The sequence below is a fragment of the Lonchura striata genome, chromosome 1 (assembly GCF_046129695.1).
Source record: "Lonchura striata isolate bLonStr1 chromosome 1, bLonStr1.mat, whole genome shotgun sequence".
NCBI classification, from domain to species: Eukaryota; Metazoa; Chordata; class Aves; order Passeriformes; family Estrildidae; genus Lonchura; species Lonchura striata.
The window spans coordinates 151,683,297-151,708,976 of record NC_134603.1 but is presented as its reverse complement, the minus strand read 5'-3'; the positions used below and the strand labels follow the sequence as shown (position 1 = coordinate 151,708,976).

At 42.4% G+C, this 25,680-nt stretch overlaps 1 protein-coding gene across 1 annotated transcript in view; it reads left to right on the top strand.

Annotated features, from left to right (window-relative positions):
* The window catches only part of SCN5A (sodium voltage-gated channel alpha subunit 5), a 217,582-nt gene that overhangs the window by 133,003 nt on the left and 58,899 nt on the right, over positions 1–25,680 (top strand). Inside the window, exons 17-18 of the mRNA XM_077789465.1 lie at positions 8,667–9,134; positions 23,877–24,020. Of these exons, the coding sequence (XP_077645591.1) occupies positions 8,667–9,134; positions 23,877–24,020 (612 nt within the window). The remainder of the gene's footprint in view (positions 1–8,666; positions 9,135–23,876; positions 24,021–25,680) is intronic.

The window sequence follows — 25,680 nt, the reverse complement described above, 5'->3', positions numbered from 1 at the left end:
AGAAGTAGTCACAAAGTAAAGGGAAGAATTTTTGAGTGCTGTACAGGGGGGTTTTGGTTTTGTACGTGGGAGTCAGATGTTTTAAGATGGAGGGATTTGGGCCGGTCCTGTTCCTCCTCTTTCTTCTTCCTTACCTCCATGTTCTTGGTGATGTTGGCACTCACAGATTGGTATAGAGCAGAAAATCACCATTTAATATAGGCAATAGACATTGGGGAAAAACTGTAACCATGGAACACATAATGTCCCATATAAAAGAGAGCAGCAGCCCTGGGCAGGGAGAGGAGAAGCAGTCGGGAGTCAGAGAGGATGTCAGGGTGTGTGTGTGCCTCTGCCTGAGCTGTGAGCAAACCACAGCAGCAGAGAAGAAAATCTTTTAGATAACTTGCAATAAACTGCCTTGCGACCAGACAACAGAGACTGCTGAGCCTTTCTTTGGAAGCACGGGCTGGAGGAGAGACTTTTCCACCACACAGAGCCACCCTCGACCTAGGGCGAGCTCCGACACTTAAGCATCCAAAATTAGAGGATTTTTTTCCTATTAGTCATTGTACAATTGGTAGAGCAGCTGTTATTTGCATGCAGCCAGGGAAAATATTCCAGGGGTAATGCAGGTGTTTCTCACTGATCATCGCTCCTTGCAGGGAGCAGCAATAGCAAAGACTCCCAAACTCTGCAGTCTGTCTTGCTCTCTGATTGTCCTGACATCCTCCTCAGCAGGACAGCCAAACACTTTTGTTGACTTAGCAGAAGGGTAATTGTCTCTTGGTTTGCAAACAATAAACTTTCCACAGTTTTCCTGATGCTTTTGGGGTACGTTGAGCCTTTAACATCACAAACACAGCTGGGAAAAGTTTTCAACTGGACTTGTCTCACAGCACGTTTTGTCTGTCTAGACAGGGGTTTGAGAAGTCCACAACAGCTCTGATAGAGCCCTTGCTACTCTGCTGAATTAATGTTGTTTTGATATCTGATAAAAAACCTGCAGGAACATGTTTGTTTTTATGCCATGGCTCCAGGAGTGGGAAGAATTTATCTGACTCCACTCACCATCTCTTCCTTCTCAGATGTAACATTTGAAGACTTGCAATTTCAGATCAGAAAACACTTGGTTTCCAAAGACTCATCTTCTAATACTTCTAACAAACATACTTAGAAAAAAAATAACACTGAAAGTCATCATCTACAAAAGAAATTTAAACTCAATAGTTCTTGACCAGATTTGGAGTGGTACAGTCTGTCTGCACAGTTATATGCATGTAGGTGAATAACAAAAGAAAAAATCTTGGCAAAATGAGGCAACCACCAGGTTGTGATTAAGAAGTGTCATGGGTTGCCTCAGATTTATGTTTCCAGGACTGTGTTTCAAATGACAAGAACAAGAACCTCGCTTTTCCAGCTTGTGGGGTGCTGCAGGACTGGAGATGAGGAGAGGCAGAGGCCTGAGGGTGGTCCCTCCTGTGCAAAGGGATGAGAACAGGACTGAGGAATCTGCCCCATCAATTACAGATACCCCTTTAAACTCTGAAGTGAGAAATTTGTGATCATTCTCCACCCCAGGTGAGCACAGCTGCCATCCAGCATCACTTCTCTGCCCTGCACTGCTCACAGACAAACAGCTGCACCAGACACACCAAAACTGTGGGGAAACATAAAGTTCATGTTCAATACCTGAAAAGAGGAATGGGTAGTAAAACCCCCAGCTCTATTGTAAATACCACAAAAACATTCAGGGTAGGGGGAACACCCTCAGCTCACCTCATTCCTAGAGTTTGCCTGAAGATGGCTGAAGCTGTATCAGCCTCCCTACTTATTCTTCATAGGCCAGAGGTAAAATTAAGCCTTGTTCTCTCCTTTTGCTGGGCAAATAGAAATAATTCACATGGAATCTCTCAAATTGCAGCCACTTTTTGCATATGAAATAATTATTCTTACCATATTATTAACATTTTTTCTTTCCTAAGGAGAACATCCATTCTCATTACCATCATGAAGTAGTTCAGAGATTTTACTTAGGAAATAGACTGTATGTGCTGCATAGCTCTAATTAAAATTCATTTTCTTATATTTAAATAGACAAAACAGTTATTTCACCTAAGAGACTAACACAGAGTTGATGAGAAAAAATTCCTGTTGGAAGAATTGATATCACAGGAGCACTACAGTGCCTCACAACCCTCCCACCTGCAGCTGCTGTCCTGCTTGTGGGTTCAAACATTTTCCACATGGGAAGTTGTGTGGCTGCAAGGCAAGAAATTCATATCCCCATTTCCATGTGCTTTCCCAGCTGAACTTGGGCAAGAAAAATGAAGGAGCTTGATGGTGCTCCCACCTCTGCTCTCCCTCACTTGCCCCAGGCCACAGGAACCTCTTGCCAATCTTTTGGCATCACAATCATTTTGACAGCGAGAAACTAAGATATCAGAAGAATGGGATTATGAGATTGTCTGCAGGATAAAGAGAAACTGGGCTGGGAGGATATAAGCTTCTTATCCAAGCACAAATAGCTGAAAGAATAGGGAAGAGAATATAGAAAATAACTGATCATGTAAATTGCTTTTTGCAGGAATATTCTCTCTTAGTAGACTTTGCTCTGGGATGAAAACGTACAAAGGATTGGAAAATATACTTCCAAGGAAAGAAATAATCCTCCAGAAAGACTGACTGCATTACTGACCTATCACTGCAGATCTCTAACTTAGATCTAACACTTAATCAGTGCAATTAAAGCTCATTTCTTAACAGTTTTTCTTTGCAGCTTAGTGGATTTTGCTACACTAAACAAAATATAATAATTGGCACCTATTTTGTTAGGCTTGCTAGAAGTTCTCCAAAGAACAAACTGCATCTCTCCCATCTGTGCTAGCCAAAGAACAGTGCAGATGTCCACTGCCATCCATGACCAGGAAGGAAGAAAATCAGATATTTTCACTAGTCAAAGAGTGCCTGAAGAGCTTCTTGTGGTCTGTATCTACCAGGCACTGCAGGTGTCCTGGTTTATCCAGAATAAAAAAGTATTAAATGAGTAGCTGACATTCTTGGCAGGTATTTCACATGCACTGTCTGGCCTTTCCTGTGCAGCTGAGTGACAGAAGTGACAATGAGCTGCCACAGGGTTACAATTTGGATTAATGGCTTGCTTTTTGTATGGTAGATTTCACTCATGGAGGTATTTTCTGCTCTAGACCCTGTTGTTACAGCAAACCCTGCCTTGGCTGGCTCCTAGGAGATTTCTCTTCCCAAGGGAAGCAAGGTGTCAAATCCCTTCCCCTCCTCCTGGGTGACACCAATGAGGGTCCAGGGCAGTGAGTGCAGGGCTGAGTTAATTCAGCTCAGGAGCCTGAACACTTTCTGACTGAATGACAGATGGAAGGTTAAATACATAAAGATTTCTATTGCTCCACTTTTGCCAAATCAAGGTAAACAAAAAGGTGGAAGGGAAAGGAAGAAGTAGTCTCATGCTTTTGTTCCAGAAGTATTCTAACTTCAGCAGCAGTGTTTGCAGATATATCTTCAAACAGGATTTGATGAGAAAGTGTCATCTGAATAGAAATTGTCTGATTTTGCCCTGTGTTGACACAAAAGGAGCTGAGATATTCAGACTGCAGCCTACCTCAGCAGCATATGAGTCTCCTTGCCTGGAGCTTTTTGGGGAGGATGGGTGCTTCCAGCAGCCTGTTTCCCCCCCATAGATGGGGAGCTTGGAATCAGCCTCACAGCTCCAGGCCCCTGTGCTTTTCACTTTTCACTCTGTGCTGCCAGCACAGAATTGGTGCAGCACTTTGCACAGTGCCTGAGTTGTGGCCCTGTGCTGCTGCTCAGGGTGGGGCTGGAGCATCCTGAGCTCCCCTCTGCCCTGGCAAGGCTGTCTGGTTTTAAAGGCTGGTCACCACTGTCCTGGAGTGTGATTGTCACCAAGATGGGCTGCCTGGGTGTGACAATGGACAATTGCTAGTCTTATGATTTCATTTTAGATAGGCCTGCAGGGAGCTGGACTTGATGATTCTATGGGTCCTTCCAGCTTGAGATACTCTGTGTGGCTTGTTTGAGCTGCATCTACCTTTAATCCAGCTCTGAGATACAAAATCCAAGCTTGCTTAGTCTTTGGTGGGCACTGCTCAGCTCCTCAGCATCCCCTGGGATACCAGACTGTCTCCACTGTCTACAGACATCCTGGGAAAGCTCCAGCTTAAGCACCTTGGGGAGGCACCTGACATAAGGCTGGATTAATCTGATCGTTTGTGCCTTTTCCTGGCACAACCTGTGTCACGAGCTTTGAAAAAGGCATTAAAAGTGAGAAGGTAAACGAAAGCATGCTGGATTGTCATTAGGCTAAAAGCTTAACATAATTATACTAAAATAATTCAGGGTTCTTTGAGTGCATCTGTCATTTGATTCCCAACCTCAAAGACCAAAAAAGTGACCTGCTTTCACAGTCTGGCTGCTCAGTGTCACTGGAAAGCAGATTTCTTTTTAAGGGGATCCATATGGACATACAAATTTGCCATTACTTTTGGAAACGGAGGTAATCTTTAGTTTGCTTTTGCTTAAACTGAAAGCACTGTGTTAGCAGCCAGGAGAACTGGGTATTATTAGTAACCTTTTACAGGAAATGTCGGATGTCATGAGTTAGGCATATATTTTTTCTGGAAAATGCAGTGTACAGTGAAATAAGTAAACATAAAGTGCTTACTCAGCAGTTCATTCTGTTTGAATGCCCAGCAATGCAACTCTGAGGTTACCTGCTCATGGAGGAAGCAGGGAATGATATTTGACATTTATTTTTGGCTAAAAGCATGAAGTGCAAACAGGTCTTTGTGCAAAATGTCAGCTGCATTTCTGGGAAGAAAATTTAATTGAAGGTTGTTTTAATAATCCATGGTAAATAACAACACTAAGGATGCCACCCCCTATTGCATGTACCTGCAGGTGCATAGACAAACGAATCTAATGTATATATGTAGCTTGATGTCTGAAATGAATACAGAAAAGTGAATCAAGGTGTTTCAAACCTTTAGTGAACAGCAGAGTTAATGAAGTACAGGATGAAATTCAGCTTCAGATAATGAAATTCCTGTGCATACAAAGAGATATTAATGTATGGAGATGTCTGAGCTATCACTACTCTGCAGAGGTCTAGGGCTTGACTCAATTTTGCTTGAGGACCCCTGGGGGTACTGCAAGGCATCCATCCTGGCCTCCAGCTGGACACAGATCTCCAGAACAGCGTGTCCTTCTGGGCAATTGCCTGAGGATGGCTTGGGCATGGAAGGGTCAGCTGGCACTAGACATTGGCAGATGGACCTAGCCCTGGCATGGTCACCTGTGCTTGGTCAGTCTCTGTTGCCCACAAGATGAATTTCTAATTGAAACAGGGCTTAGATGCACCATGAGACCCTCAGGGTTTGGTGTCTGAGGCTGGAGGCAGCTGCAGTCCTTGATGAGCAGTTCAGTCCCCTAAATGTGGCCAGTCTGTGTCCTCCTGCAGCACACTGGGGTGCCCTGGTTGGATGGCAACTGGAGCTTTGGGAGGACACAGACATCCTGTGGGTCAGGTGCAGATATCTCAGACACCCTCCAACATCATCAGACACCTCTGTTAAGGTAGTTGAATTGTACCTATACAGTCCAGGAGATTTTTATTCTGGCTTCCTTTATCCCCTCCCTTCCTCCAGCTGCTCCCTCTTACGTACACACGTGCTTATTTTCAGGACACTTGCAGCAGTGTGGTTATCTCTGAGACCTCATCCTGCTGTCCAGCTGGGTGGAAAATGGCTGAAGGGGATCCATCAGTGCCTCCTTCCCTGATGGGCTCCCACCTGCTTGGCTGCAAATCCACTGCTCTGGTTTCACACAGCATCACTGGCAATACCTGCGAGTGAGGTGTGAAAGGAAAAACTGATTCCCACCAGGCCACCACAGTGATGAGGAGACCCACACAAGCTGTCAGTGTGGTGGACCAGCTAAGAAACAATTAGCTTTAATCTCACTTTACTTTAGAGCAGGGCAGTGCTCGGGGCAGTGATGGTTTATTCAGTGGTTCATAATGGATGGGGTCATCTGCTGTGCCACCAACTGCTTTTGTTTCCAATCACAGTGATTGCAAAGGGTACTTTACAAAACAGCACAGACAGGGCACTTCAAACACTTCAAACAGTGTCATCAGAGTGATTAGGACCAGGTTTTTAGAATTCTATCCCATATATTCTGAATAATTGAAATAAGAGGAAACAGGGTAAGGGGATGATAGCAAAAGATTGTGACACTTTGGTAAGGCCCAGTTAAATAGAAATACTTTTTATGTTGTTTATGTTGGTCTAGAAGGTGTTATCAACTTAAAGTACTATTAGAAAGAGGGAAGTCAGGAGGCTTACAGGTATTTCTGGTAGCATTAAGAGATCAGAGAGAAAATACCTGCACAAAGTCCATTTTATTGCTGTAAATGGCAGTAGTGCTGCAGCACTGACCTTTCCTTGGTGGTACCCAGAGCTGTCACCCACCCACTTGGTACAGGCAGCAGTTGAGTTGATACCAGGCAATTTGGGATTGGTTTGTTTTGGGGTAAATATATTTTAGCAGATATTGGTTTGACTCACCTTTACCCTGTTCTGTCATCCCAAGCATCCACCTCCAGTGTGAACTTTTTGCCCTGATAAATCCAGCACAAAAGGTGTAATTTATTTCTTCTCAGACCATGAGCAGATGTAATGTGCAATATACAGCAGCTGGGCACCAGGTTGTGAGATATATTATTTGGGATGGCCTTTGAGAAGAAGTTGGTTTTATTTATTTGATATAATGGTATTTATTCAGGGTGTAAAAAGAGGTCTAAACCATCAAATACATTGCTTAAATTCCTAGTTGTGTCTAATCTTGCCACGCATTGCCAGCAAAAGTAGAGAGTTCTGAAGTGAAAAGAACAAGAGGAAGGTAACACACAATCTCAAGTTCAGTTTGGATCTTTTCAAAGACCTGAGAAAATCTTCAAATTGTTTTTTTTTTCTTGACTAGTAACAGCATTTTCAGGACCAAGCCTGCTTTGGGAGTGAGTCTTGCTCAGATTTGGCCACAGTAATCTGGTTGTGATGGCTTGTTTTAGCCTGGAGGGAGAAGTTTTTGAAGATATATGACCTCAGAGGTGTTTATTCTCAGTCACAATAGATTTCCTTCATGGCCCAGAGGATATTTAAAACAAGACTGTCTGTGAAAATGCATACAAGTGTTTAGAAATGTTTCCAAATGTACAGTGTGGTTGAAGTGCCTTGCCTATGTACATCATTGTCATAGAATCATAGAAGAATTTGGGTTGGGAGGGACCTTTAAAGGGCACCAGTCCAAACCCCTGCAGTCAGCAAGGACATTTTTAACTAGATCAGGTTGTTCAGAGCCCCATCCAACCTGACTTTGAATGCTTCCATTGATGGAAGCATTCAACCTGTACCTCACCATCTCCATCTTCAAAAATTTCTTCCCTAAATCTAGTCTGGGACTCCCCTCTTTGAGTTTAGGCCATTTCCCCTTGTCCTATTACAACAATCCTACAAGAAAGTTTATCCCCATTTTTCCTATAGACCTTGTTAAAGCAAGGAAAGGCCACAGTGAGGTCTTCCCAGAGCTTTTTGGGTGTTTGTTTTTTTTTTTGGTATTCTGTTTCTGAGCTTTTATTTTCTGTGTTTTGGGGTGTTAGGGGTGGGAAAGGGAGGAAGGGAATGTCAGTGTGTGTTATTGTCCATGCTAAACTTTTGTACCTGAGGTCAATGTGTTTGAAAATGCCTGCAGACTCCTTTTCCTGCTGAAACCACTTGTAATTAGAGGAATTTCCATGATGGGGTTACAGTGCCACAGATGAGATTAAATCAGACCCTCCTGTTTTCAGGACCAAACATGTCATAGTTGAGATGGTCACAATACAAAGCAACACAGTCCATTTTCAGAATGCTTCAAACCTGTTTTTATTATAGCATGCATGCTTTTTATATATTATTTTTATACAAAACTCAAAAGTTTGCACTTTACTCATTGGTCACAAAACACAAAGTGCTTATTGGAATAGGCAGTTGCAGGTTTCTCTTATTTATCCTCCTTTCTTTCTTGGTTTCTATGTCAACAACCTTGGTAGAAAATTCTTTCAGGGCTAAACATGCATCCTCTTATCAAACTCCTCTCTGGCTCTGTCTTGGTTTGAAAAGACAGGAGTCTGTGAAGGAAGGCAAAAGCCTCCTGTGAAATGGAAATGGTAAACCCCTCCTTCCGAATTACCACAATTTCAAAATTAAAAGGTTCTCAGGCAAAGATATGAGAATAACAGTTTTTTATTAGGAAAAAAGTAAATAAAAATAATTAAAAAAAAAATATAATTAGTACAAACAAAACTACTGATAGAGTTAGAAACCTGACGCCCTGAGGAGTCAGGGTGTTGGTAATAGTCCAGTTAAATGGGGGCTGCTCCTCCTGGAGTGGCAGATGAAATGCTGCTGGAGCAGGGATCTGCAGAAGGGTGGAGTTTTCTCTGAAGGTCTGGTGATGGAGTAGTTGGGCCTGGTCTTCCTCTGGGGATCCAGCAGGGAAGAAGCGGCTCCAGAAGTCGCTGTAAAACCTCTTCCACACAAACACGTGCCCCCCACATTTAAAGCTCACCGATTTCCTTTTCACCTCACTCCCTTCAGGTGCTCAACCTGTTCCTTGCCTTGCTGCTGAGCTCCTTCAGCGCCGACAACCTGTCAGCCCCGGACGAGGACGGGGAGATGAACAACCTGCAGCTCGCTTTCGCCCGCATCAACAGGGGCCTGCAGTACGCCAAAAAAGCCGCCTGGAACTTCTGCTGCCACGTCCTGCGGCACCCCAAGACCACAGCTGAGAAGAAGGCCATGATGAAACTCGCTGCCCAGAACCCAGGAGCCCTCAACAACTGCGTGAACAGCCACGCCGCGGCCGAGCTGGGCAAGGACGGGGAGAACCACAAGGAGAGCCACGCTGAGGATGGAGGGGCTAAAAATGGAGAGAAACACCCAGCAATTACAGATGAGGATTTTATGACCAATCCTGACCTGTCCATTTGTGTTCCTATTGCTGTGGGTGAGTCGGATATCGAGGAGGAGGATGAGGAGCAGAGCACCTTTACAGAAATGGAGCAGGTAAGCAACTAAAATATTTGTTAATTTTCAGCTTATTAAATGCCCTTTGCTCCAATCCTTGGTCTGGATCCCTTGGATGGCTAGTGATGCAAATGTCCTATGGCCTAATCCTGCCTTTGATATGCTGCTAACTTCAGAAGAAGTTACAGATGCATATCCAAGAGCAAAATTCAGTTTCCAACAAGAGAAATTACCTTTCTTTGTATTCTTTGAGCTTGTCTAGATTAATTCTTCTAACCAGAGCAATTAAATCCTTTCTCGCACAGCAGATTGTTTTTTTTCCCTTTCAGCTGAATCATGGGAATGCTACAGAACAAATCTTAGGTTACTGAAGGATTTTTATCAAAATGGGCACTGTCTTGATTTGATTTGTGCAACAAGAATTGAGGGCTGGGTAGTTCTCTTTAAAATACAATAAGACAGAGTATGATATGACAAGGACCAGAGAAAGGAGAAGATGTGTTGTCATTTGTATTCTGACAAGAGAAAGTTACTCGCCTCCTCTTTGGTGTGACATGGCAGATTTTCAGGTTTTTTTCAGAGCACTCAGTAGTAAAGGCTGAAAAATCCTGTGCAGTTTGAAGTGTTGTGTGAAATGAAAAAGAAACATATTAAGGGGAATGATTTTCTTTCCCTCCTTCTCCCTCTCTCCCTTTTCTAGCAGCTTTATCTCTCAGCTCCACACACCGTATCTAGTGAATGTTTTCCAGACCCTCCAGCCTTGATCCAACACCTTCTGACGCTGGCTGAAACCAGTGGAGTTCAGCAGGCATTGGATCAAAGCTCCTTCTTCAGATCAGCAGTCAGGAGGGATCCTCAGTCTCATGGGTGAGAGGAAGAAAGTTTGAAAACAAGATAGTTGTTAGAGAGGGAAGGACTGTCATAAAAAAGCTCCAAGGAAGGACTCTTGTGTCAGGAGCTGGGCACAAATCAGCTGCTTAAGGTTAATTTCTGCTGCTGTGTTGTGGAAATCTCTCCAGTGTCACTGCATCACCAAAAAGTCTTTCACAGTGATCATCTCACTGGGGAGTGGAACAGCAAGAGGTCAAAAAACTTAATCACAAACTTCACTGTCCAAATAGAAACCTAGGTAGCAAAAAGAAAAGTCTGCAATTTTTGGTAAACACTTTTAGGGTGGATTTTTTGTGTCTGTTTAGGGACTATTTTATTGAAATGGTCTGTGGATCAGTGTGACAGTATGAATAACATCTAGTTTTCCTCTTTGAAGTCCTTCTCTATTCCCCAGCTGTATTTGAACCAACAAGCAGAGAACATTAGAAAAGTGAAATAGGAATGCAGTAGATGAAGAGGAGAATTGGAAAAAAAAGAAGTAAACTTCATGAATTCAGATAGAGTTTAATAAGAAAGAAAGATATTCTAATAATAGTGGAACTAGAATATGCAAAGCAAGTGATGCTCAAGGCATTTGCTCACCCCTTGTTGATCCATGCCCAGGCAGTTCCTGAGCAGTGGCCCCTGGCTAGCTTTCACTGAGAATTTACTGTTATTCTCAATCCAAAACATGGCCCTGTACCAGCTACTGGGAAGAAAAGTAACTTTATCCCAGCTTAAACCAGGACTGTTCTTTAGTATCAGGTGAGCTGTAAATATTGCCTAGTGTATATGTGGATAAAAGTGTATAAATATGTTTAATCATGGAATTCTGCGTTTGGTGATTTTTTTTTTTTCTTTTTGGTCTTTAAAGATGCCCACACCTTTCTGCTATATCTGACAGATGGTAACAATCTCAAACAATCTCAGATTTATTTTTTTTTTCTAAACACTGAGAGCAAAAACTTGTGGAAACTTTGCACTCGAGTGTCCATGAGGTCTGGAAGCATGTGCCTGTGCATGCTCAGGGGTGGGTATTGCACCACTGTCATTCCTCTCTCATGATAAATAGTTATCATTCACAATTATGAGATAAATCCCAGCATAGGGCATGGAGGGCTTGGGATTTTTATGTCTTAATGTGCTTTACAAGGGTAGAAATGCAGATTTCTCTTTAGCTGCACTCTGTGTGTAAATTAGTGGAAGAAACAGGTTATTATCCTTTTATACTGTATATGTGGAATTAGAGCTTTAGTAAGATCTATTAGAGTCATGAGAGAAACAGCTGATGTAGAAGCAATATTATGAATAAAAGTAGATTTGGAAATACTAAGAAAACTCCTAATAGTTTCAATAATACTGAAACGTCATCACATGTAATAGAAACATTGGGGATTCAGAGTGAAACCAAATAGGGGGAAACAAAAGCCGGTAGGAGAAACAAACCAATATTCTGCCTTCCCAATGTATCTTTTAATGAAATTCTCAACAAATATTAGAGGAACATTGTCGCATTACCACAAGATATTTGGATTGCAGTGAAATAATGTACACTGCTGGCATGTACATTAAACAGAAGGCATGGAGTTGAGAAATTAATTAATTAGCTTTGTCACTAGTGCTTTCCAGGCTTGGACAAACAGCTGCTGCAGGTCACTGCTGTTCCCCTGTGCAGAGCCCTGATCAATGGTTTGCAGTTTTTATCTGCAGGTCTGAGGGGTCTTATTGCTGAAAAGGTCAAAACAAGCAGCAAGTTCATATATCCAGAAAGCAATTTTAACAAATTGCTAGAGGGGAAAATGTGTGTGTACAAGGCTGTTCCAACTCAAAAACTCAAAATACATTGGCATAATAAATAAACAAAAATAGGAAGAAGCTTAACAGCAAAAATTATAATTGTGTGATGAGCTTTGCATTTGCTTTTCTGCAAAACCCTAATAAATTTGCACAGCTGTAAATGTCTCCAAAAGGAGCAGAGCCATGAGCAAGCAGATGCCAACAAATTCAAAGATCTGTCATTTTTACTGGTGCCCATTCCAAAGATGTATGATCTCTGGAAAAAATTACTTGAAAAATTCACTTGATCAACATGTGGGTTACTGCAGAATAAATTATTGGATCTGAAGGCTGATATGAAATCCCAAATCCCTGGATATTGAGTTGTGGGATGTTACAATGGGCTGACCCTTTTACCAAGGGCATCCCTGTGGGACTGTGGGGAATAAATTTCCTCACTCACTGCCAGAAGCTTTGATCCTGCAAGCCCCAACTCCATGGGTGTCCTTACCTCCTCCCCTCCAGGATGTCCAGGATAACCAGATTAGAGCTCCCAAAGGAAGAACAACATGAACAAGAGCAAAATTTACATGATTTTTACATGATTGCACTGAGAGGGCACAATTAGGATGAAGTATCATTTTGTGCAGAGGGCATCATGCAGAAACCAAACAAGAAATACCAAGGGTATGCTAAACATTCAAATCTATTCCAACTTTCCCCTAATTACAATCCATATTTTTACATATTTCAATATTTTAGTATGTACAAAGGGAATGTGTATGTACATTTACTTCTGAGGAGAAGACAATGTACCCTGCTTCCCTTTAAAGTTGGCTGACCTGGAATTGAGCAGCCCTTTGGCAGCATTGCCAGAACGTGTTTTTCTCCTCCTGCAAGTGGATTTTGGTGCAAGAGCATGGAAAAGGAGGTGACAGGAGATGCATAAAAAGGGATAATGTGGATGAATACCTCTGCAGTGCACATCTAGTAAACCTACATGACTCTTGCACACCTTTTACACATTCTCTGTCAGTTGAAGGTCCCAGACCACATATCCTGTGCTTCCATCAGTCTGACTTGTCCAGTCTAAAAGACAGAGGCTAAAGGGATGCTGGTCTCAGGAAGAACCACAAAGTTATTGATTTTAATGGAGTGTTTTAGGTCAGAATCATCTCAGCTTACAGCTCCTGTACCAGAAAGGGTAATTCCTGGGTTCTTCCCAGAAAGTCACAAAACTACTCTAAAATAAACTATTGTGGCTATGAGAAATGGGCCCCAGAGCATTGCACAGAGCAGCTTGAAATTTCGGATGATGAGAAAACCTTCTGTGACTGCACATTTTCCTCTGAGTAATAGAAATGTCTAAGTTTAAATTTCAGCTGCCATTTCTATTATCAAAGCTTGCACTGGCAGCAGCCATCTTCCTGAAAGCTGCCAATTTGTGGCACTGTCATTGAGGGGGTTTTGAAGGAGTGAGCCCACCTGATGGCTCCCAAATCTCCTTTGATTACTGAGATGCAAGTGAGGTGCTCTGCCAGCTCGGAGAGCCAGGGGACACGTACCTGTACCTGTAGCACACACATCCCACTGTGAAAGGATCCAAAAGAGAAGCAGAACAATGAAAGTCAGCACAGGCACAAGAAATGGGGAGTGAGGCTGAGAAAGAGCTGCCTTGAGCTAAATTAATTTGTCACTGCTGTGTGATATGTGTGTTGCTGCTGGTCACTGCAGCATTTTAGTTTGTGTCTTTATCTAACCCCTTCTACTTTACCTGTTCATAGTGCTGAGGAAGTCTCTCCCTTTAAGTCCACCAGATTTCTTAAGGATTTAATGATTTTAGCCTCATAATGAGAAAAAAAGAATAACGCTCTTTCAATTTTTTCCCTGTGTTTGACATGTAAAATATGAGTTTTCCCAGGAGGAAAACCTCTCCCAAGAGTTCAGTGGCAACCACAGCAATCTACTGGCTGCATCTTCTCGAGGTTTTTTGGGGCTCTCATTTTGTCTTCCTAGGTGATTAAAATGTGGACGTTACCATCTTGAGCCTCCACAGAGTGTCTTGTAATTGCTTTATGACCATTTTTCATATGTGGCACCACCTTTCAGTCCCCTGAAGAAGAAAGAAATAGATTATGGGGACAGCAAGGTGATGAGATGATTAAGTGGATACAGTCCAGCCCAACTAATGCAATGGATTCTACAACAACATATCTGCAATTTAGCTACATTGAAGGTTTCAGACATCAGAGGGGTTTGTACCATTTACATTAGAGACCTAAGTGCAAAGCTTTTATCTTCAACAATTTCTGCTTTAGTTTTGCTTCCCTTTCAAGTGGCCCACAGCTGTAGCCCAGAACAGTGTGTGCCTTTTTCATAGTGACATCACTTTTTGGTTCAGAGGAATCCTGATAAATGCACCTAAAGGAACTTCCAGATGAGTAATGCTGGGTGTCCTAAATCAGCCCCCAAAATACAGCATCCTGCACTTACAGTTAACTCTATCTTGTACCTATTACCACAGTCTCAGTGAGGTTCAGGTTTTTGGGTTCACTGTCTGGATCCTTTTGTTCATTTGTGAGTTCCTACAGCCAGGAAATTTTAGTAGTACCACCTAAAAAAATGTCTCTACCCTTTCCTCCTCATTCGAGTCAGTCCAGCAGGGTTGCTACATCTTTCTGCCCTTCCTTACATCGAGTTACTACATGTGTTGCCTTACTCAAACCTCTTGTTTACGGCCGCCCAGCATGCCACTGAGGAGAAAACCCATGCTGTGGTGGCTAGTGGCCCTGTGGCCGGTGTCCATGTGTCACACTGAGCCCCTCTGCAGTGACAAACCCGGCCAGGGCGCCAACTTTCCGCGGGGATCACACCTTTGTGCCTTGGCTTGCAGCACTTGCCTGCTCGTCTCCAGAAGATGCCATTCATGATTTGTTCCGAGGCACTGGCTAATTGGGTCACGCACAGAGTGCTGCCTGCCCGCTGCCGGCACGCACGCCCCGGCAGCCCTGCCTTGTCTTTTCTGCTCCCAGTTCCCCCCACAGCCACTTTGTGCCATCCCAAAGAGCACTGCCCCGTTCTCCAGGAATCCTGAACAGCAGAGAGGTGCTGCTGTGTCTTCTGGGGCTCACCTTTCCCTGACCTGGCAGGAATATTGGCCTCAGGGATGTGTTTGTCACGGTCTCTCAGGCTTTCCCAATTTCCCACCTGCAGTGTTTCTCTTCCCAGCTCTCACTTAGGTGTCACGGCAGCGACATGGCTGAGCTTTCCGTGGGAGATGTTTGGAAGATGGCCTGGTTTTATTAATCTCATGGGCCAGGGGCCCTGGATATGCCATGGCCATTAGTGCTAGACCCAAAACAGAATGTAATTGGGTCAAAATGGGGAAGCACAGAGGTGTTATTTCGTAACACGTGCCTTTGTGGTTTTCAAAAAACCCCCATGTCGTGGGAGGTGATATGTCAGCATATGTGATATGCACAGCTGCACTTCTCAGTGGGATTTTCCTAGACCATTCTGGGCACAGCAGCAGCTCTGCTGTCATTTTGGGGATGTTTGGATCTGGGTCTGCACAGGGGGCCCAAGGGCTGGTCAGTACCTGGGTTTTGCACACTGGATGGGTATTCTTTGCTCCAGAGCACACTTTGCTCTCTCAACCTTATGGGTTTTTTTCCTCAATTGACAGTTCTCCCCCCTTGCATACCCTTTTCTGGACTTCACCAAACACATTTCCCAAGGAAAATAGGTTTCCAGCTGTAGATGAGTAACTACCTCTGTACACATCAAAGACAGAGCTGGCTGCCCTCACTCTCTATTCCATTGGTGCAGTCTCTACACTGTCCTGAAATTGATCAAAAGCCCAAGCTTTTATTCTCTTGTTCCCCTTTTATATTTTGGAATTACTAAATCATTTCATTTGACAAGGGGAAACTGTTTCTGATGGCTTTTCTTCCAAGTTTCTACCAGTAAGAGATTCATATTTTGAAGTCGGAGAGGACCATTAAAATATGATGGTTTTGCTTTCTCATAGCACTGAGTCAAGGACTACAGCGAATTTCTACAGGGAGACTGTAAGTTTATTTTAGCTATGATGCATCATTTGTAAGATGGGGAAAAAAAAAAAAGAATGAAATTTCTCAGGTAACAGAAAGTTCACCATCTGCATATGGACCCACATCTGTTTCCTTTGTATACAGTGGAAATTTTATTGTACAGTTCCTGTTCATTACAAACCTGCTTCTAAACCTGAAGGGATTCTGTAAAAGTCAATGGAATTATTCCAGGTTGATGTAAGTGTAGCTGAAATTATTGAAAATTGTTATAAGGATGCCAGTGCACAAATATTTTGTTATAAAATTGTTTGTGACAATATCTTATGCTCCTAATAATTCTAACACCTATAAATCAGAGACACCATGAAGCCATGTGTTTATTTGACAAGGGTACATTAATTTTCAGCCTTTTACTGCAGGAAATATACTTTGCTGTCAGGAACCCTAATGCCCTTTTCAAATAGTATTTATATTCTGTCTGTTTGCAGTTCCAGTCTGTGGGACACGTTCTCTCTGAGTGTAGCTGGATAAAATACCATTGAATCCTGTTGATGACTCCCCAGTTCTCACAGGGAGGAGAGTGAGCCCACGTGTGTACATGCATGCTGCACACAATAAATCTTACAGCATCCTTCTTGTCACCTTTATTTGGGCCAATATTTTTCTGATCATTAAGTAAGATAACGGGGGTTTTCTTACTATTCTGTGCATAGTTTGCCTGGATTTATCACTTTTTAAGCCATATGTTTTGCTTTGTGTTTCTTGAAAACTGTGTAGAACTCAATTATTGGCTAGTTATTTTTGGCAATAAAAGAGAACATTTCTGGATTTATTGTCTTCAGAAGAATAGCAGCAAGGGCATTAAAAAAAAAAAAAGAAATGGGACTGTAAATCCCAGCAGCAGATTTAAAGCACCTATGTCCTCATCTTGACTTCTACGTGTAGAGAGACTCTTGGGTTTATCTTGTGGGGCAGAAACTCCCGTGTCAGATCTCTGCTGACGCGACTGGAGCAGTCACACCACAAACAGAGGTTTTAGGGTGCTTATTCAGTTCTCGGTGCCAGGCAAACATATTTGTCCACAGCAAAACGCCTAAGGTGCAGGAAACACCGGGAGCTGATGGAGCAGAGAAAGAAAGGAGCGGGGGAAAGCCAGGCTGGCATTGAGAGAGCCGATACCAGCGCGGCAGAGTTGACAACATGTGTTTGGACAAGTGCCCGGACCCGGGGCTGAGCGTCAGTCAGTCACAGCTTGCTGGATGCCATTTCCCAGTATCCATCTCCCTCCCCCAAGCAAAAGGCTGACCAGAAATGAGCATTTCTCACTGTTTCTCCCTTTGGTGAAGAAAATGCTGACACGTAGCATTTTGGGCAAAAAGAGCAGCAGGCAGTTCCCCAACAGCTCCCGTGCCATGTGAGGCATCGTATTGGAGGGGTAAAACTGCTCCCATTAATTATACTCCAAAATAACACTTCAAATAATGATTATTTTGTTGCTGTTGCCTGTAATAATATGAAATTTTCTTAATGATCAAAATATTAACATCTTAATTGGGTGAAAGGTTCTGGGTTATTTCAGGCACTCGCACTGACTACACTCCAAGGCAAATTTCCAAAATTTAAACTTCCATCAGAGAAGCCCATTAGTTTGAGTTTTTCATACTATACTGTGGAGAAATCCCAATTACCGAAAGAAACATAAAGTAGATTGTGATTAAACTTCAAAATGCAATTTAGCAGAAGGTATTAGCTTGAACTCTGCACAATGAACACTTATGAAACGCTTTCACTGCCTATTTAAGCCTATTGAATTGATAACAGTATAAATTAACTTTGGCAGTCCATCTTTTTGCCAAGTTCTTCCTCTCAGACAAGTTTTCAGAGTCAACCCTTGGAATAATGAATTTCTGTTTTATTATGGGGAGTGTGTTGCTCAGTGTGGTAAACGATCTAGGGCCAGGAAGGCAGAGGCCATTAGAAAAAATATGCCTTACTCTTCTGCAGCCAGAGTTCAAAGGCTTAAATATTCTGAATTAATCCAAGAAGGAACACTGCTGAACTGCTGCTTCTGAGGGATGACATTTTGCAAAGCATCCAACACTCATGCAGAGATCAGCAGTCAGTGACTGTGATGAGGTTTGTCTGGCAAAGTCTTAGTTCACCTTTATTTAAAATAGAAGAAAATACCAGGTCAGGCTGGTTCCAGGGGAGTTTTTCTGTTAATATCCTCTGCTGAGCAGCTGTGGTTTCTGGCCAGCCCTAGCCTTGGACATCCTGAATTGTAATGGCCAGTTTCTGTTAATTTTATCTAGCTAAGTACTCACGGGAGCATAATTTTTCTAGAGCAGGTACTGGTGTTTTCTTTACAAATACCCTGTGACTTTTTTGGGAAAAAAATGTGTTTATTAGGTCAAACAGGAGGGTAAGATCTGTGTTTAACTTACATAGGTGTAGCTTCAGACTTCCATGGCCTTAACTCTGACAGGTGACAGCACACACAAAAATCACCTGGGACCTACAGACACCTGGGACCTACAGACATCCAGGTTAGGGGCATAATCTACCCAGGGGCTGGGCAACAAACTCTGCTCTTTCTGAACTCAGGGACTATTGGTTTAATCTGTTTTGCCCGTGTGGCTCTTATGCATATGTTAGTGATTCCTATAAAGGCTGAATCATAGTGGTTCCTATAAAGGCTGAATCATAAAGAAAGTGAAAGAAAAAAAAGCATGTGGACTCACAGAGCAAATGGGAGCAGCACCTTCTAATTCTGATGTTTTACTCCCTTTGCACCATTTTGTTTCTGGCTTTTGCATAGGTGAATGACAAGAGAAATGTCAGGGAGGGGTAGATAAATGCAGCAAAATGGAACAAAAATCAGTATACTAAGCTGTGGTGTCTGGCTGTTCCTGCTGAAGTGAAATGATGGACCAAGTGGCATAGGATGGAGAGGGGGCATCACCAGTCTCAAATAATCATGTTTAGTCTTTCCTGGCTTTTCCCCCTCTATGAGGCATTTGCAAGTCTTAAATGATACATGTGTGTGTCAGCCTTAAGGTAGGACTGACATACTTTACATTGGTATTGCAAATGCTGTAGTCTGCCAATAAAATGTTCTTGTAAATGAACACAGTGTAGCACAAGTCCTTTTGTGTCTTAGCTATAATCTTAGTGCTGTGATGTAGTATTGCTCCAGGTTTCCCTGTGATTTCCCATTAAACTGAGTAGTGGCAAGTCTGTATTACAGAAGTAATTATTCAAAGCAGGTTAGAGAGATTCTCAAATGTGCACATTTAAAATTGACAGCTGCACTCCAGCCTTCTTTCATTCCTAGCAGAACAAGTGATACTAATCTTCCCCTTCTCATATTATGGTAGTAAGGGAATTTTCCTGATCTATTTGGTGATCTTTCTTCATGCAGAAAGATAAATGCACTGATTTTGTTGGTGCTACAAGGATTTACATTTATTTGTGAAAGAGAAGAACCACGATCATAAATGATCTGTTCTTGTAATAAGAACCAATGATTCGTTTCTCCAGTTTGTGGTTATTTATTTTTCTCCCATTTCGGCTCAGATTTTTCAAGGCTTTTCAGAAAGACTGAATTCAGCATATCTGAGAGTTGTCAGCCTGGCAGCTCTGCAGTCTGCAGTCTCCTGTTTACTTTACACACGAAACAAGTGCCACCAAGGCAGTAATGCAAGCTCACCGTCTTTCACCAGCTCTGCAATCTGCTTGCTTCTCCACTTATGTGGAGGTAGTATATAAACAGCTCAGTTTTCACCATCATTTACTTGTTGGCTTCTTTGCAGAGGAAGGGTGCCAGTTACTAGATGCAAACTGTTGCTGAGGAAGGGTGCCAATTGCTGCCAGGCACGGCAATTTTGTGAAATCCATGGTTGTCTGCAAGAAGAAACACAAACATCAACAACCACTTTACAGAGTAAACAGCCCTCTTGTAACAATCCCTGTCACACTGCTGAACAGGGTTTACTATACATGAAAAGCTCTGCAGACTCCCCTTATGGTCTCCAAAAATTGGGTAGAGGACACTTTGCAGGTTAAAATGTGTTGTCATCTGTTAAAGGAGCTGGATTTCTTGAGGAGAGTCAATGTCATAGCATCACTCATTAATGAGTGGCTGAAGCAGAGATTCTTCTGTTGTCATACTCCTGCTGCTCCTCTGATGGGCAACATCCCAAGGTAAAGGAGGATTCCCCTGGCATGGCTCAATGTGTGCAGGCATGTATGTGGGGACCAGGACAAGCCTCCACTCCCGAGTCCGTGTCTGGAAATGTCCTGGCCAGCTCACACCTGGAATGTGATTGCACAACTCAAACATCTCTAAATTTTCCATTAGTGTCTCAAAAGTGGCCTTCAAAGGGGCAGCTGGATGCATGAGTATGGTGGGAAGTGGATACATGGCATCAAAGCTTCCCAGTGCATTGGGGCTGAGTAAAAGGCAGTTTGAATTTGCACTCTCTCACCAGACAAAGGGAAATCCCTTATCCTTCTCAAAAAATAGTAAAATAATTAACTTCATCTATCCACATAATTTTTGCTCACTGGCTCTGCAATAACAATGGCAAGGAAGGAGAGCCCCAGAGCCAATTCCCATCTCTTTCCTCCCCACCTGCTTGGAACAGGAAGCTTCCTGCTATCAAAGGATTTGCACATCTTTCTCACAACAGCCACGGCCAGGGAATTGGGAACAAATGTCACAAGACAGGGTCATGATCTAGGGAGTGAGAGAAGCATCAGGAGAACCCATTTGAACTGATCACCATCTGAAAGGCAAGTCCTGGGATCCTCTTTCTAAATTTGTTTGCAAAGAATGGAAAAAATTATATTTCCATGGGGAAGGAATAAAGTGAATCAATGCTGATGACAGGTATTTGCCTTGTTTTGCCAGCAGCGAGTTCTCTTTCCAGAGGAGTGGCATTTGCACTAATCCCCATTTGAGCCTGGAACAATTAGCTGAAGTGTGGAGCCTTTTCAGAGACACAAGGCAGTGTGGAGCCTTTGCATTTATTGGTGTCAGCAAACAACTATGTGGGTCCGTGCACCAGCACTCTTGAGATGTCACCCAGATTATGCCCTGTTTCCAATCTGGTAGCTGTTTTCCTGGTGCTGCAGCGTGAGAGAGGACAGCCCTGTCCACCCCCCTCCATGTGCTAATCACTGGCATGGTGTTGGCAGATCACCTCTTTTTAGGGCCCACGTCAGAGCAGAGGTGAGCAAACTTTTGGTTTATGCTGAGGTCAGACCTGGGCTCTCAACCCTCCCTTTGCATGCACAAAGTTTTAGTACCATTTAATGTTTTTACTTTACAAATGAAGAAAGCGACAGAATTGATAAATATTAACATAATGTGTATTGCCTTGGCAACGTGGCACTTGATACAAAAATTAAACATAAATTATGTAAACCACCCACGGTGGGAAGCTGTACAGGAGATAGACCTGCCGTTGCCGCCAGAAGAACAAATCATCTGGAATAAGGACAAAAGCAAACAGCCTAAAGTTAAACAACATAAACCAAAGGCACCTTTCCCCAGACAGGTCTCTGCTGGTTTTCAGGTGCTGTGTGCTGGAAGTGAGAATGTCACATCCCAGGAGACTCGTTCACCAGGACTGTCATTAGTTGCTTGCAAAAACTCAGCTGAATCCCTAACACTCCTTTTGGGATCAGTCTACACTACCAGATTTTTTAGAACAGTCTATTTCTCTTACTCATTTCCTCCCAGCTTATAAATTTTAGAGGACAAGTTTGAAAAAACACATTGATGAACCAAATCGTTGTCTGAGCACATATGCGTGATGCCCCGTTGAATATTTTGCCAGGATATATTAATCAGTTTTAATTAACGTTAACTCATTGGATACTTGGTACGAGTGTGGTTTCTGGGAAGAAGCCAGGACCACATTTCCTGGAGTCGAGTCTTTATGAAAGTGTTGCTAAGTCCTGGTAACACACAGAGGGATTAGTAAATAGAGAATTAGTGTAAGTTTGGCATTTGACTCTAGCTTAACACAATAATTTGCTTAACAATTAGAATATTATCAGATCAGCTGAGTTACAGGGTCTGTGCTCTTACAGTGCACAGTTTCTAGTGAATCTGAGTGCACAACCTTTCTGAATAAATGAACTTGAGACGTCACCTCAGATTGTGTTGCACTTTCAACACGAAACGATTGTTTCTGCTGTTCCAGTGCTATAACCAATATCATGCCATTAAGATTACTTGGTACTAAGTTGAATGCACATTGCATTAAAAAAAAAGAACATTTTATGGCTGAGTGCCTTAGTTGTGTGTACTGTGTCTTCCACATTGGCTTCTCTCCTGAATATTAAACTATTTCCAAAGATAAAGGCTGCTGAAAAGCCTTAAAAAGTGTTACTTTTTGTCAGAGACATACCTGTAACCCTGTGGTTATTGGTCTATGAAGATCAGTGCTAATGTGTGACTAGAAATTGTATGTAGTACCTTCCTATGCAGAGGGTACAGGTTTGGACATTCATAATTTGATTTATTAAAGTTAGAATATATTTTAGACCACATGCCCTCCAAAGCAGGAAACAAGTAATTTGATTTTAAATTAATTTCCCAGAAACACACAATGACATTTGAAAATACTGGTACAAACCTGAGAGTCCAAACATATTTATACAAAGAGCAATTTGTTAACCAACTGCTTCCTTTGTGTCATTTAGTCTTTTAGATGGTTACATTTGGAATAAAGTGGTTTTCTGCTCTGGGTACCTCTTGTGGGACTTCCTGCAGTGATGTGGCTTTAAAACTGAGGCAGGTAGTCTGGGACTCCCTGGGGAAGGGAAATTTGCTTAATACCTGAATAACACTGAATGTCAGTCAAGTCAAGGGAAAGGAAAAAAAAAAAAAAAAAGCTGGACAAATGAAAGATAAATAGGTTTAAATAATTACTATTGAAATCTGGTTATGCTTGTAATTTTTTTCTCAGCATGGAAGTCCCTCTGTAAGCTATTCAGCACAGCCCTTTGAATCCTGCTGGAGTTTTATTAATATTTTAGTAGCTGTGTTAGTAATGGCACGAACAGTGGTAGTGCTGTGATGAGCTGTGGAGTTTTCAGTGAAGTCCCTGTCTTAGGTGGATCAATAAAGCCACACAAACAGAGAACCTGGGCCCCCAGAGGGAGGGACTAACCCTGAAACATCCTTTCCTCTGCCATTAGTCCTGGGAGAACTTCTTGAGAGCTCGGCAGCAATAATCACCACTCCAGGAAGAAGCGGCTGGATTTAATGGTACCACGCATACTTGCAAGCACAAGGTCCAGTCAAATGTGTTTACTGAGAGAAAAAATTATTGCTGTGCTTCCAGAATCCATCCCCTTTCAGGGAAGTGCTTCAGAGTGTGCTCTCCTTTCAGCCTTTGGTTGAACCTGGTGTGCTTCAGTGGGTGCAAAGTAGCCTTAAGTGTTTTGCTGAATAGGAGCCTCGTACATTTGCGTGTTTACATGCATTTTTTCTGTATCTATTTTCAGATATCTTTTATCTTTTCCAGTGAACTTTGCATTTTCTTCCCCTTCGATGTGTATCTTTTCTTCTCTGGGTGTGGGGATTTTTCACACAATTTCAAGCAGACTCATAGAACAATATTGGGTTTTGCCCTTGTGCCTTTCTCCAGTTTTTATATTCAGTGCCACCACCTGATTCTGAATTTTCAGAGCACACTCCTTGGTTATTTGGCAGCCACCTCTCTCTGCACCTCAGGTCACTGGAGGAAGTTTGTGTCTCATATCAGGCTCAAAATGAAGACGGCAAGGGAATTTCCTCCCACCTCAGCAACAAAAGCTCAGAAAAAAAGTTGGTCTGTTTGTATGTCCATTTTCTACAGTCATATATCTTGGCATATCCAAGTTGCTAAAGCTCAAAATTTGCAACACAAACTTGTGTTATCTCATTTATTGCCATTCTCCTTAAGATGTCATGCCCTGGCGAGAATAGTCCAGGCTGTTTTCTCTTCTAGCTGGAGAGTTCTCCTTAAGAAATAAGCATGCTATCAAAGAAAAAGAAAATAAACCCATCTAGGATTATTTCCAGCAGGAAAAGCAGCTGCAGCTGAGGGGGCAGCGGTGCCAAAGCCCAGGAGTCCGGAGTCAGAACTCTGAGATTTATGAAGAGTTAAGTGAGTTGCACGTGGATAAGCAGTTGAAGGCTGAGCCACCACCTCCAGTAGGGAAAAAAGAGGTAACACAAACAACTTTCCTACCTGATACTGCATGAAATTCATTGAAATTCATTGCACCAGCTCCATAGTGCATGCCACTGGTTTATGTGGGGTTTATGGCTTGTAAAAATACATGTTTGTCACAGGGTAGGAAAGCAATAGTGTGTAATAGGTATTACAGTCTTAATAAAGAAGAGAGAGGATTTTGTTGTTATAAAAATAATTGGAAAGCTTGGAAAACGTGCAGTATAAATTACTATGGAATTGTAAGAGGCTTTTGGGGAAAAAAAGCCCAACCAACCACAAAATCATCCATAATGCTACTGTCTCATTTTAGGAGAAAATATGTGTGTGATTTCCCACTGAAAAGCAGCTCTAGGAAAGGCATCTGCTGACTTGGCAGACCTGAATGTTGAGTTCACTGGAGGGCATCTGCTCTCTGTCACAGATTAAGATTTTTTTTTCCTGTTAACACACACCCAAGAAAGGTGCAACAATTTAAGTAGCTGATGTGAAGGTACTAAGTAAAGAGCAAGCTTTGGTATTATTTAGTTGATTTGGCCAAAGTGCAGCTCATTAATTGTTTCTTGATGTGTACACATTGACATTTATCTTCAAGCTGTAGGATGATGTTGTCCTTATAAACATAAATATCAAAAATAACATGTTTGCACTGTACACTGAGTGACTCCAGGCTGTGTAATTGCCTGTATTCTCCTTGCTGACTTGTTAGGGGTTCTTCCCCTTCAGATTTAGAATTTTATTGACATAGCATTGCCTTTATTACTAGAGAGTGATGGATTCCTCTGTTTGAAAAGAGGAAATGTAGGTTTGGAATGTCCTAGGAGTTTGGAGAGTTCCAAAGCTGCTTGAGACTGGAATGAGGGATTGTTGTGCGGGACAAAAATTGACGAAAAGGAAAGAATGGCACAATACTAACACACATCACACCTTTCCCAGTTCTGCTGTAAAATTGCTGGCAAGTTTGTGTCCAGCAGGAGAAATCCCTTGAAGAGATCTTGACAGGACAAGAGGAAACAGACCCACCCCAGAGCCAGGGCTGCCCTTCTCCAAGCCTGCTGATTCATGTTGTCATATGGGTGGAATTTACTGCACTAAATGTAGACAATCTGCATCTGGATTTGTCATCTGAGGCCTCTGTTTAGACAATGTAGGCAGGTAAATGTGTCTCCAGCTGAAATCAGCATTTACATTAGGTCAGATCTCATAAAAGTGCCCATTTCTCTCCATTAACTATAAAGGGAGCACTTAGGTAGCACACTTAGGTGAGATAAATTCCACTCCCAGGAACCAGAAATCGTCCAGCCATGAAACCTTTCTTTAAAGGGCAGTCCTTGCCAGAGTACTTCTTGGCATATTCATATTCAGAAAGAAAACAACCTGAATTTAGAGGAAAGAGAGTTAAATATTTGATATCATGGTCTCAGGGAGAAAAAAAGTATGTATATTTAGCAAAGAAATACAAAACTTTCAAACAATGTAAAGAAGCATAACTAGGAGGAATTAGAAGACCATGTCAGGCATTTTTCTCTCAGAGGATTAGGTATCCTTCATGTTTAAATATCTTTTCAAGACAAGTGGACCCTGTGATCCTAACAGGGAAGCCAGAAAACTATGTCCTTCTTTAGTGCTATAACAAAATGTCACGATAAGTCAGGA